The 13,114-nt window shown below is 34.0% G+C and overlaps 1 protein-coding gene across 1 annotated transcript; it reads left to right on the top strand.

Annotated features, from left to right (window-relative positions):
- Window positions 1-638: 638 nt before the first annotated feature.
- Window positions 639-5,636, top strand: LOC115697790 (putative E3 ubiquitin-protein ligase RING1a). Its single transcript, XM_030624914.2, has 10 exons — window positions 639-1,010; window positions 1,170-1,212; window positions 2,095-2,153; window positions 3,266-3,347; window positions 3,485-3,605; window positions 3,704-3,745; window positions 3,984-4,514; window positions 4,772-4,879; window positions 4,961-5,167; window positions 5,256-5,636. The coding sequence occupies exons 1-10, from the start codon at window positions 917-919 to the stop codon at window positions 5,298-5,300; spliced, it is 1,332 nt and encodes a 443-aa protein (XP_030480774.1). The 5' UTR covers window positions 639-916; the 3' UTR covers window positions 5,301-5,636.
- Window positions 5,637-13,114: the final 7,478 nt, after the last annotated feature.

Here is a 13,114-nt window from a genome sequence, read left to right as displayed (position 1 = left end):
TGGAGCTGTTGTTTGTCACTCGTTATGGAATAATGGACATACGTTACATGACTTTTGTGAAGAACGAGCTTTATATATATTGATTGATTTTACAAAGTGATGACTCTGGCCATACAAACGGCACTCGTTCCTCCGATTCAGATATTAATCTGTCAACCGTACTGTCATGTAAGCAAGTTGCCTAAAATTTAGTTTAAATACTCAACAGAATATATACTACTGCATCGAGTATCATAATTAGATGAAGATGATCTAAAATCATACTGGTTCAGTACCGCTAGGAACTCTTCTCCTTAAATTATTATTATATAGCTAAAATATCCTCACAAAAATACAAGTGCTAAAAAGACGAAAATGCTTGGAAGGAGCGAATATAATAACGAATGGTTGAATTATTTCTATTGTGTTTGAGTTGAAAAAACTAAGCTGGAGTCAAAATCAAATTGTAATAACGAAGTTATAAAACGAGGAAGTAAATCATTCATTCACCTGTTTTTAGTTAACAAATTATCAAACAACTACATATCTTAACTGATGAAATTACGAATAACTCCCTAATTGCTACACGTGTCGACGAATAACCTCGCGTGAACTTTTTCTTTTCTTTTCTTTTTCATTTTAAATAAGAAAAAATCAAAGAAAAGAAAATTAGAAATTCGGTAAGACCACGAGACGAGGCTCTCTGAAACTCAACCTCTACCCCTCCGCCTCTCTCTCTCTCTTGCTCCCTCGCTCGCGCTGGTCAGCCACGCTCGCCCGCCACCTTCGACCCTTTTCCTTTTTCTTTTCTAGAAGATCACCGCCTTAAGGGGCGGAGCTAACTCCGTAGGAACTATTTGTAAGGAAGCTGTGTAAGCTCGCCGGCTGTTCGATCGAGTTCGATCCTCGCTAAGAATTTTTACTTAAAACCAAAGCAATGCCGGCGCAGAAACGGTCCCACGATGCATCGGAAGATGATCCTATGGAGAGCAACCAAGAAGACAGCCATGAACAACCCGGAGACGAAGAGGGTACGTCTTATTTCGGTCAATACCCAAATACCAACGCCAAATTTCGTCCTACTCTGACAGAGTGTTCTTCTTCATGCTCCTTATTTTGCTTTGTTTACTTTTTTCTGATTCTTGTATGGTTGTTCATGGAGTTCTCATGGGTTCCTTCTTCTTTCTCAGAATCCGATCGAAGTCCTTCGTCGAGCAGCGGTGACAAAGACGAGTGAGCTTGCCTTTTCTTTTTCTTATTATTGTTCTCTCTTTTTTTTTTTCTTGGACATCTTCATCTTCTTCTCCTTCTCTCTTAATTTCAAACAGTTTCTTTCCTGTTTCTGCAAGTGTTTTGATAGTTTCCAATGCTGGGTGTTGATTCGCGATCCGTATCTTTTGGTTCGTGCAAGTTTTTATTTAGTGTAATACGCAAGCAGTTTAGGGGCGAGCTTTGTGGATTTATAGGGTATTCGAGTGTGTTTTAATGGCTTTTGTTGACTTGTCTTTCCTCATCTTTCTTTGCCGTTTTCTTGTGCTCGTAATAATTCGAAATTTTGAAGTGATGGGTTTTCGATCTTTTGGTTTATGGTGATTCGGGGTCTAATTTGTTTTGTTATGCATGAATATCTCAAGCATGTCGATGCTTTTCTGATCTGTTAGTAGCTCCAGTAAATACATAGTACTTTGATGATGCTTGCATGGAGTTTCTGATAAGATATCCTTCAGTTCGTGGTTTAAACTGCGTCTTCAAGCATATTAGCTCATCTGAGTGTTGAACTTGAAAGAGTTCCTTTGTGTGTTTGTTATTCATCGATGAAGTTTGGTGCATTGGAATCGTCCAAATTAAACTGAATTTTCCTCTCTAAATTGATTTGTGTAAATAAGTGTCAACCGTAAGTGGACCGTTCATTTTACATAATTTATATGCTACCCAGATACTTAATGTATGTATGTATATGTGTGTGTGTGTGTAATATGTTTGTTATATGTCTGTATAATGAAAAATATTAACCGGTTACTACTGTATCCGCTCGTAATGCCATTCAGTTTCTTATAATATAAATTTGGGTATCTCAATATCTGCTCTATGCTAATGTTCTTGGGTTATGTGCAGATTTATCATTGTAAAATTGGCAGAAATCCGGAAAGAGGTTCAATGTCCTATCTGTTTAGGTATGAAACTGTAAACAAACCTATATTAACATAAACATATTAAAGTTCAAGTACGCATTATGGCTTGTCCTTTTCTGGAATTCAATATACTGTAAATATAGAATTATCGTGTTATAGGAGTGTGTAAATGGTTTAACGTACCCTTTGAGTCTAGACATCATTATTCGTTTTAGTGGATATGGTACACATGTGTAATGCACTTTGACTGTTTATCAGTTGGAGTGTCATGTCCAAAACCATCTTTCTGCTTCATTATATTAGATATATGGTGTCGTTAATATTCAGGAGTTGTTGTTATATTTAAATTTGCTTTTGAAATTGTGCCATCTTGTACATAAATGTGGAGCATAACTTATTTATATTAGCTCCTCAGTGGCATCCTCGGTCAGATATATGCTGGCGATATATACTGTGTTTATCACTAATAAGTTCTGAATGAACTGCTGAACCTCCTTGGCTGAAGTTTTTGTTGTAATCAAGACCGGTATCATTGAATAGAATATTGATCTAAATATAGTAAGTTTTGTCTCCAAAACATGCCATCTTCATGCTTAAGTGAAGGTTTGCCTCCTTGCTTTACCTTTACATATGAAGATGCACGGTTAGGTTGTTCATGTGGTTGGGTGAGTGGGTTCGAGTAATGAGTCATAGGGTTCTAACCCAAGTTGGAACTAAGGGTTCATTGTTTGTTATGTATATTGATGAAGAAAGTAGTTCAATAGAAACCGTGAAGTTCAAAATCCTTCTTAGCTATCTTTAGTACTTAACTTTAGGTGTACTGTAACAGTTATAAACTACTTCTTGAATTTTCTTCCCATTCCATATGTATTTGTTGGGGCTCTGTTTTTAGTGCCCAGTCCATCCAAAATGCTACAGGTAATTCTGTAAGGAATAGTATATCACTTCATTCGATTTTGAAGTTTAATTGACAGGTAGTGTGACACTCGTATAAGCATTTTAAAGTCTTATAATTTTATTAGTTATCTTTTATTTTCAATGTTTTAAATCTTATAATTGTTACATGAAGAGGACCCTGTAGGTTCATGTTGAACCCATTTTGAGCTTTATCATTTATCTAAATGAATGACATTACTGCATTTTTTTATGTGTAGGGATTATTCGGAAAACAAGAACAGTGATGGAATGCCTACATCGCTTTTGTAGGGAATGCATAGACAAATCTATGCGGTTGGGGTATGTATAATTTCAACTTTCATATATTTTTATTGAAATTAATAGTAGTCTGCGTGCGGTTTTTATTGTTGCACTCTCAAATAAGTTGAGAATTGAATATATGGGATGATAAGATTAATTTCTGATTCTAACTGCAGGAACAATGAGTGCCCTGCTTGCCGCACACATTGTGCTAGTCGTCGCTCTTTGAGAGATGATCCCAACTATGATGCCTTAATTTCAGCTTTATATCCAGATATTGACAAATATGAGGAAGAGGTATAGTTAGTTAGATTGACTCGTAGCAGTTAGCTTGGAACAGTTTCCTCTATTGTTTTTATATGTCAAGTTCTCAGTGTTTTGTATGATCTTCCCAGGAGTTAGCATTTCATGAAGAGGAGAAAGCTCGCAATAAGCAGGTGAGATTCTCCTTTACCATTCCTAATTTTTGTTTTAAATGACTATGAAATTGGTCAAGTTATGGTGCATGAATTTGATCTGTTTCCGTCTTTTAAAAGTAGTCTCGGTTTTTAGGATGTGGTTATTTTGAAATGAACTAGAGCATAATTAGCCCGATCTTGTTGAGTTGTTGGCTCTATTATGAGTGGTTAATGGTTTGCCATTTGAAGGCCTTAATCTTTGAGTCCATGTGTGCAGATACAAGCAACCATTGCCCAAACCTTACGGCGTCAATCAGAAGCTCTTGGTAGAAAAAAAACGAATGCTAAATCTACAGCTGCTGCATTTGTGAGGAGATCACAGGGTAGCTATCGAAATTTGAGAGGAAGAAGAAACTCTCGAACTGCTGCAGAAAATCAAGAATCGGATGATAATGAGGATGCAAATGGTAATGATGGAAGCAAAGATTCATCATCTGCCGATGAACGAACAGAGCATAGACCGAAAAGGTCCAAGAGATGGGGAGGAGGCCGATATTCGCAGTCTTCTTCAGCAGCTGCTGGTGCAGATGGGGGCGGTGATGAGAATGATTCTGAAGTGAACAGAGAAATCATTGGCGCGTCCTACAGTTTTGTTGGAAGCTCGGAAAGACTTGCATGGGGAAAAGGTGGCATGCGTAGTCACACACGACATGGAAGTAACACTAGTGGCAATGGTAAAAATACCAGGAACATCCGTCTTTCAAAGTTGGGGGATTATCTCAGAAATTCAGAAGAAAGTAATGATGAGGTAAGTAAGAATTTTAAGGTATATAAAGTGGATTTTTGATGATGAGAATAATATTGATTGCTTTTGCAAAAATTTACAGACAAATGACCATCATGCTCTATTTTAGCTAATGCTGCTGAGCACTGGTACATCAGGGAAAACGTACATGCATATACATGCACACATCTATGATTTTATTTTCTTTCTCTTCTAGTGGGAATCTTGTTTTCTTTTGCAGTGAAAAACTTGGTTCAATTATGTCTTCTTGTTATTTTCAGCTCGACATCCACCTCGTGCTTGTTTCTATTGATGAAGATAAAATTCCAAGCTTGCAGCGACCATACCTTTGCTGTAGGCCTACTTTGTCAGTTAGACACCTATCCGAGGTGATTTATATTCCTTCCAATTGCTTTTTATATTTTTTGTTTTCAATTGTCGTGTTAAAATTGCTTCTCTTTTCCATGCAGTATGTTGCTCTTCAAACTGCATTGAAAGCTGATGAAGTTGAGATATACTTGGCAAAGCAGCATGATGAAAAATTCGATCCATCAATCTTAGCAAAAATTTCAGTTTTAAAGTCTAACATATCAGAATCCAAGGAAAAGCTACAAGTTTTAAGAGAAGAAGAAACATTGGCAGAACTTAAAATTCATAGCTTTACTTGTGGATATATGGTAAGCTGATAGGTGTTGTTTGGCTATCAACATAATAAACTATTTAAAACACTGTCTTCATCTCTTTCTTTGCCGTATTATTTTGCAGCTTCTTGCTTATCAGAAGAAGTGGAGCTCAAAGTGGCAGTCCTGACAATTATTCTGCTACCTTTATAATTTAGCCCAAAAAAGAAAACAAAAAAAGTCTCACCCTTTTCTTACAAAAGGTAAATATAAAATTCATACTGGCTGTGAAGGTTGTCAGGTAGGAAGGGCAGTATTATTTATAGCTTAAGCACTCTAAAACATGTCATATTGAATAGAAGAAACATATGCTTGATTTGAGTAGCTTGTCCCTATTGAAAACACATTCTAGAACTCTAGGAAATGGGCTTTCTGGTCTCCAATTTGTTACTCAAATTTTATGTAGATTATGATTTTCCTTGAATCTCATTTTAAATCCTCACTTGGGTTGAAATTGCATTAGAAATATGATTGCTTGTGTTTCAGCTTTGTTACTTGACATTATTTTTGTTATTATTATTATGTTCTGCTGGCTCATGTGGAGTTGGGGATACTAGCTGGATTTAAAACAGATTAGACAATATGAGACGTGTGAGAGGGTGGAAATATGGTTTCTATATTGGTATGCAATAAAAAAGGTGTTGGTTTGACAACGCACACAAGTATATTCAAAATATTTTGAAGAGATTGCCACTAATTTTTTTTTTTTAGGAGATTGAAAATTCAGAAAGCTATCTGATTACCAAAATTAGGTTTTCTACGTTAAAAATAGGAAAAATTGCGGCATAAATTTTAAAAACGTTCGCAGATAAGTCCTCACTCCTCAACCTAAAAAAATTGCGCTAGTCTCCAAGTTCGAGATTTTCGTTAGCGGTATCTAATTTAATGGTTCCATTTGTTATTCTAAAAAAATATCACGTGTTGATATTTTATTGGTTTAAATCATAATTTTAATAAAAATAATATAAAATAAATAAATTATTTTAAAACAAAAAAGAAAACAAAAAACTTTATCTCTCTCCAAGATTTTGATCTCGATCCCAATCACATTTTTTTCCTTTTCGGTTCTATAGGCCCTCTCTCTCTCGCTCTCTCTCTCTCTAGGTTAACAACAGAGATCTAGCGACCGAAGATGGGGACCAAAATAGATGCAAGGAGAGGATCAGAGTAAGGTGCAAAATTTAAGATTTTCTGTGTTTTTTTTGGAAGGTAAAGATGAAGACTGGTTAGCAGCAAGCCTCTATCATCGAGAAAGGTGGGTGGTGAATGGTAGAAGTTTGCTATTTTTTTTTTATATATATATATATATATAGATATACTATTTTTAATTTTTAATATCAAAAAATGAAAAGAAAAAAGTTATTAAAGTTTTGAATAATTTTTTATTATTCAAAATGATTTTTTAAATAAAATATTCATTTTTTAAATTAGGGAAGTTTGTGGCATAAATACTTATTTTGCACAATTTGTTGCTATTAAATACCCAAAATCTAAAAATGGCAGCAAAGGTACTCAAAACCTCAAATTCTATTATTTCCGTTAGTGCCCATTTTAACAATTATGTTAATGTTGGGAATATTTTACCAGGATCTAGATTTACTAACAAGTATGTTGATTAACATCCTAAATATGAATTCTCTAAAACAATGAAATAAACACATAATGGTTTAAGAAAACCTTACATTGGTTGCAGCGGAATAATATGACTCCTTCCGTTCAAGATCTCTAGCCCTTGAATCCTTTCTGTAGCAGAGTATTATCAAGATCTGAACTTGGATCTCTTTCTCTCCTTCGGGTTTGGTTACCACCGTCTTACTCACTATGATTGAGTACTTGACTTGCTATGTGTGGGCATGTCACTCACTCACTATAGGCTCGAATGGTGAAGAACAATGAAGGAGGTGAAATCTCTATAGAAAGAACTCTCTCATCTAGGTTTGGTTGAATAGTCAAGTTGACATTAATTGATGAGTGCGAGTATCATGTTCCTTTTATAGTGTTATAGTGAGATCTCTCTCACCTAGAAACTCGAGACCAGACTCCTCTTTAAAGGACACGTGTATTCAGATTTCCAATGAAGGCTGAATGTCCGCGAGAGACTTCTCAAAGTTTAGACCTCGCTTAGGATAAAACCAGCGAGATACTGCAAGTGCGACTTAAGTCGCACCGCGTAACCGTGATTCTCATCATACAGGGTAGATCCAACTCGCATGTGTCAGAACATGTGCGAGTGTCCCCTCTATATTTCCGCGACAAATATAGAGACCAACTCCCTATGATGCAGTTTGGTCCCAACAGCCCTGACAGACCAATATAAACTCGCGTGTCCAGATCTTACTAGCTCCAACATGCGATATCTACAAGGGGCGATTACCTAAGGACGCAGACGTTTCAAACGTACTGGCAATCCTGCGAGCTCAACAAACGGAACATGAACAGTCAACTCGCAGATGCGGAAGACGCATACGTTGATGAACTTAGTAACTGTCACACATTTATTAATGTTAACGTTGTTTGAGTTTAGTTATTGCAATTCAATGTGTAAATAATGGATTAACAATGAATGTGATCCTTATGTAACTGATTGGACGCCTACTTTGTATATAAAGGGGTGATCCACCATGAAAATGCACCTACGAATCCTTGGCTACAGTGGACTAAGCAGATCGAAATCTGACTGAACCACTATAATTCTTTGTCTTGTTTACTTTTTCCAGCTTTGTTGTTTGTTCTTGCATTCCCAGTTAAGTACTCGCCATTCTAGGTTGAATACTCGCACTTGTCATTTTCCTAAAAATTCTCTTTTATATCAGTTAAATAGTACTTTTTGGTGTTGCGAAATTCACTCGACAACATTTAGTGTTTCAACTAGGGCTTAGGGTTGAATTATATAGATTAAAAAAGAATAAAATATTGGGCAAAATTCCACACTTGGCCGTACACTTTAGTGAGCCAATACTAGTTACAATTTGGCCACTTTTTCCAACCACTTATTCTTCTTTTCATTAATACCATATTTTCCAATTCAAACCTATAAATGCCAAAACTATTTATTTAATAATTATAATTAATTACTAAATAAAATTGTCATTTATGTAATTTATTAATTAGACCATGCAAAGTCTCTTAATTAGCAAATTGACCCTAAAACCTCTTTTCTTCACAATTAAGCCCTTGCTTAGTGAAAATTCTTAAATAAGACATAGTCTAATTTTAGAATTATAATTGATTAATTAAAATCAATTAACTGAGTCTGCAAGCAGTATTATCTCAACTAGTGAGGGGACCATGGGCCTATATAACCGAGCTTTCAATAAACAGATCTAGAATTTACCAAGTAAATTTCCTAACTTATTAATTCCTCATTGAACCACTATAAAACATGGAATCACTCTCAGTCATATAGAACGCTCTATATGTACCACGATATAGATACGTTATGATTATCCTGTTGGAAATTATTTTACCAGGATCTTAGATCTACTCACAAGTATGTTGATTAACACCCTAAATATGAACTTCTAAAACAATTATGAAATAACCACATATAAAGTATTAGAAACCTTATATTGGGTGCAGCGGAATTAAATGTCTCCTTCCGTTCAGATATCTAGCCCTTGATTCCTTTCTGTAACAGAGCATTATCAATATCTGAAGCTGGATCTCCTTCTCTCCTTCTTTTGTGCTGAAACTCCTTCTTGTTGAATGTCTTTCTTCACGATCTTCCTCACTATGATTGAGGTATCACTTGCTGTGTGTGGGCACTACTCTAATCACTAAGAGGTTTGAAATTCAAGAGGAAGAAGAAGAGTATAGGTGGCGACTAGGGTTAGGAGTGAAGGCTCTGGTTTTTCTCTGAAGGAAAAATGTGGAAGTTAAGTGTAAATTTCCTGAAGCCTTCACTATCTATTTATAGCATTCCACTAGGGTTAGGTTTGAATTATTTGGCATTAAAATAATGAAAACATCAGATGAAAAATCCTATAAAAGTGGCTGGCCCTAGGCAATATGGATTTGGGCCTCACTTTTGCAATTTTGCAGTTTTATATTTTCTGCATCTCATTTTCTCAAAAATGCCAATTTTCAAATTCAATCATTTAAATGTCAATTCTAATTATTTAAAAACTATAAATAATTATTAAATAATATTGTCATTTATCATATTTATTAATTGAACCATACAAAGTATCATAATTAACAAATATGCCCCTAAACTCTTACTTTAAAATTTCGCCCTTACTTAGTGAAAAATTCACAAATAGACATAGTCTAATTTGAGAATTATAATTGATTAATCAAAACTAATTATATGAGTCTTACAAGCAATATTATCTCAACTAGTGGGGAGACCATGGGTCTATATAACCGAGCTTCCAATAAGCAGATCAAGAATTTATAACATAAATTCACTGACTTATTAATTCTTCGTTGAATCCACGCATAGAACTTAGAATTGCACTCTCAGTATATAGAATGCTCTATATGTTCCACTATATAGACACATCATTAGTTATCCATTGTTATAATCCTAATTTGATCAATGATCCTCTATATGAATGATCTACACTGTAAAGGGATTCGATTACCGTTACACCCTACAATGTATTTTATCCTTAAAACACTTAACCCCGTATAAATGATATTTCAGCTTATGTGAAATGAGTACTCCACCATTTATTTTCGTTTGGTCAAGCTCGAAGGAGATCATCCTTTACTTACTATTTGCTAGATAGAAGCTATAGATTCCATGTTTATGTTAGCGCTCCCACTCGATTGCACTACCGTGTTCCCAAAATGTACGTATCTGTTGGGTTTTATGCCCTAAATAAAACTCCATTTCAATGTAATCTATTTTATTCAACATCAATAAAGAAAGAGAAGTATTTTTCATTCATTTGTGTATGTTTTGGTTCACTTTATCAATTGCTTGTCTATTTGATTTATAAATTCATCTTAAACCCTTTTCACATACTTGATCCTGTTTATTGTGTTGTCATCACATTGGAAAGTAAACATGACTATGTGAATAAAGTTTCCTAGATTTATCAGACACAGGGTTTTACTGATATGATAATCTACAACAAGAGTTTACTTGCATTTGGAGAAATGCTATGTTCTTTTCAGAACATTGGTTAAAGTAAAGCTTAGGTTGGATGCATGGAGTATGCATCGGAAGGGACCGATATTGAACTTTGTCTTAGATTTAATTAAACTTACCGTAAAATCTGTTCAAGTCATCGCCTAGTTGATCCTAGATCAAATGTTCTTAATCCTATTATGATTAGGCTCAATCTTGAAAGACTATTCGTGTTCTTTGATTTGTTAGTTAAGCCTACTTTTAGGTCAGGGTGATACGTACATTTTGGGAACACGGTAGTGCAATTGAGTGGGAGCGCTAACATAAACATGGAATCTATAGCTTCTATCTGGCGAATAGTAAGCAAAGGATGATCTCCTTCGAGCTTGACCAAACGAACATAAATGGTGGAGTACTCATTTCACATAAGCTGAAATATCATTTATACGGGGTCAAGTGTTTTAAGGATAAAACACATAGTAGGGTGTTACGGTAATCTAATCCCTTTACAGTGTAGATCATTCATATAGAGGATCATTGATCAAATTAGGATTATAACAATGGATAACTAATGATGCGTCTATATGGTGGAACATATAGAGCATTCTATATACTGAGAGTACAATTCTAAGTTCTATGCGTGGATTCAACGAAGAATTAATAAGTTAGTGAATTTTAGTGATAAATTCTTGATCTACTTATTGGAAGCTCAGTTATATAGACCCATGGTCCCCGCACTAGTTGAGATAATATTGTTTGTAAGACTCATGTAATTGGTTTTGATTAATCAATTATAATTCTCAAATTAGACTATGTTTATTTGTGAAATTTTCACTAAGGGCGAAATTGTAAAGAAAGAGTTATTAGGGTCATATTTGTTAATTATGATACTTGGTATGGTTCAATTAATAAATATGATAAATGACAATATTATTTAATAATTATTTATAGTTATTAAATAGTTAGAATTGGCATTTAAATGGTTGAATTAGAAAATTGGCATTTTTGAGAAAATCAGATACAAAAGTGTTAAAACTGCTAAATTGCAAAAAGTGAGGCCCAAACCCAATAAGCCATGGCCGGCCACTTTTATAGGAGTTTTACCTCTGATATTTTCATTATTTTAATGTCAAATAATTCAAACCTAACTCTAGTGGAATGCTATAAATAGGTAGTGAAGGCTTTAGGAAAATTACACTTTTCATTCAGAAAAACCTGAGCCTCTCTCTCTACCTTGGCCGCCACTCTCTCTCTCTCTTCTTCCTTGATAATTTTGAAATCCCTTTAGTGATTAGAGTAGTGCCCACACACAGCAAGCAATACCTCAATCATAGTGAGGAAGATCGTGAAGAAAGATTTTTCAGCAAAAGGAGTTTCAGCATCAAAGATTCAGAGAAAGAGATCCAGGTTCAGATCTTGATAATACTCTGCGACAGAAAGGATACAAGGGTTAGAGATCTGAACGGAAGGAGTCATTTAATTCCGCTGCACCCAATGTAAGGTTTCTTAAACTTTATATGTGTTTATTTCATCGTTTTAGAAAGTTCATATTTAGGGTGTTAATCAACATACTTGTGAGTAGATCTAAGATTCTGGTAAAATAATTTCCAACAACTGGCCTCAGAGCCATGGTAATTGATTTTCTTGCAAGAAATTTTGACTTTAAAACGATTGTTTGATGTTTTGGATGGTATCATGTTGTATTGAGTGTTATTTGATGATTGATTGATGTTTGTGAATTTTCGTGAAAAAATAATTGAATATTTGTTTCTGGAATTATTTTTGTTGGATAGTATGAAAAAAATTAAGCAAGTTATCTTTTTACAGAATTCAATTTCGATTTAATTTGAATTAGTTATGATTTTTTGAAGTTTCGAAAAATATGGGAGTCGTGCATCTACACACGCGCGCGCGCACGAGGTTTGTCCCTCGGACAGCACGCGCGCAGACAAGGATTTTGTCTGAAAACCTGTGCTCTGCGCGCGGAACAGGCTGCTTGCAGCCTCCTGCGCTGACCATCCTCGCCCATGCAGCGTCTGATGCGCGCGCGGACAGTATGCTTGGCATACTGTCCGTACAACTCGCAAATTTTTCGTTTTTCTTCGTTTTTTCATGCTTTTTCATGGAATTAACTTCCGATTTTTTGTGTAGTTCTGTATTTATACATTTACTATTCCTAATTCAATTCTAATTATCATAATTAAATTTATTAATATTTTTTAAATTTAATTCATGATATTAGTGTAATTTGAATTTAAAAATAGTTAGTATCTATCTTTTTTGCTTAATTATCTATCTTATTTTTAAATTTGATTATATCTTATCTTATTTTTAAATTTAAGGTCAGATTTTAAATTTTAAATTAATTTTTTTTTAAATAATTTGACCTTATTTAAATTTAAAATAAGATAACTATAATCATGTAATTTTAATAAGATGTAAGATATTTTACTAACTTTTAAATTTTGTTATTTTATTTATTTAAATTACATTTAAAATCTGAAAAGATATTCATTTATCTTTTTTAATTTTTTATTTAATTTTTATTTATAAAATAACATTAAATTTTTAAAAGTAGTTAGCAAATTTTGAAATGATATTTAGGTTGGTTGAAACCTAATTTTTAAAAATTGTAGGTTTAATTTTAAATTTTCGAAAATTTTTTTTATTTTAATTTTTTCGAAATAAATATTTTATTTATTTAATTAATTATTTTGAAATTATTTATTTATTTAAAATTAAATAAATCCTACATCCAATTATCCAACTAACCTTGTTGCAGGAGTATGTGTTTTAACTTGTTTGTAAGTTTTCAAAACCTATTATTACTTGATTCCAAATAGCCATGGTTACTTTTTACCAGATCT

The sequence above is a fragment of the Cannabis sativa genome, chromosome 7 (genome assembly GCF_029168945.1).
Source record: "Cannabis sativa cultivar Pink pepper isolate KNU-18-1 chromosome 7, ASM2916894v1, whole genome shotgun sequence".
NCBI classification, from domain to species: Eukaryota; Viridiplantae; Streptophyta; class Magnoliopsida; order Rosales; family Cannabaceae; genus Cannabis; species Cannabis sativa.
This window is presented reverse-complemented; position numbering and strand designations above follow the sequence as displayed.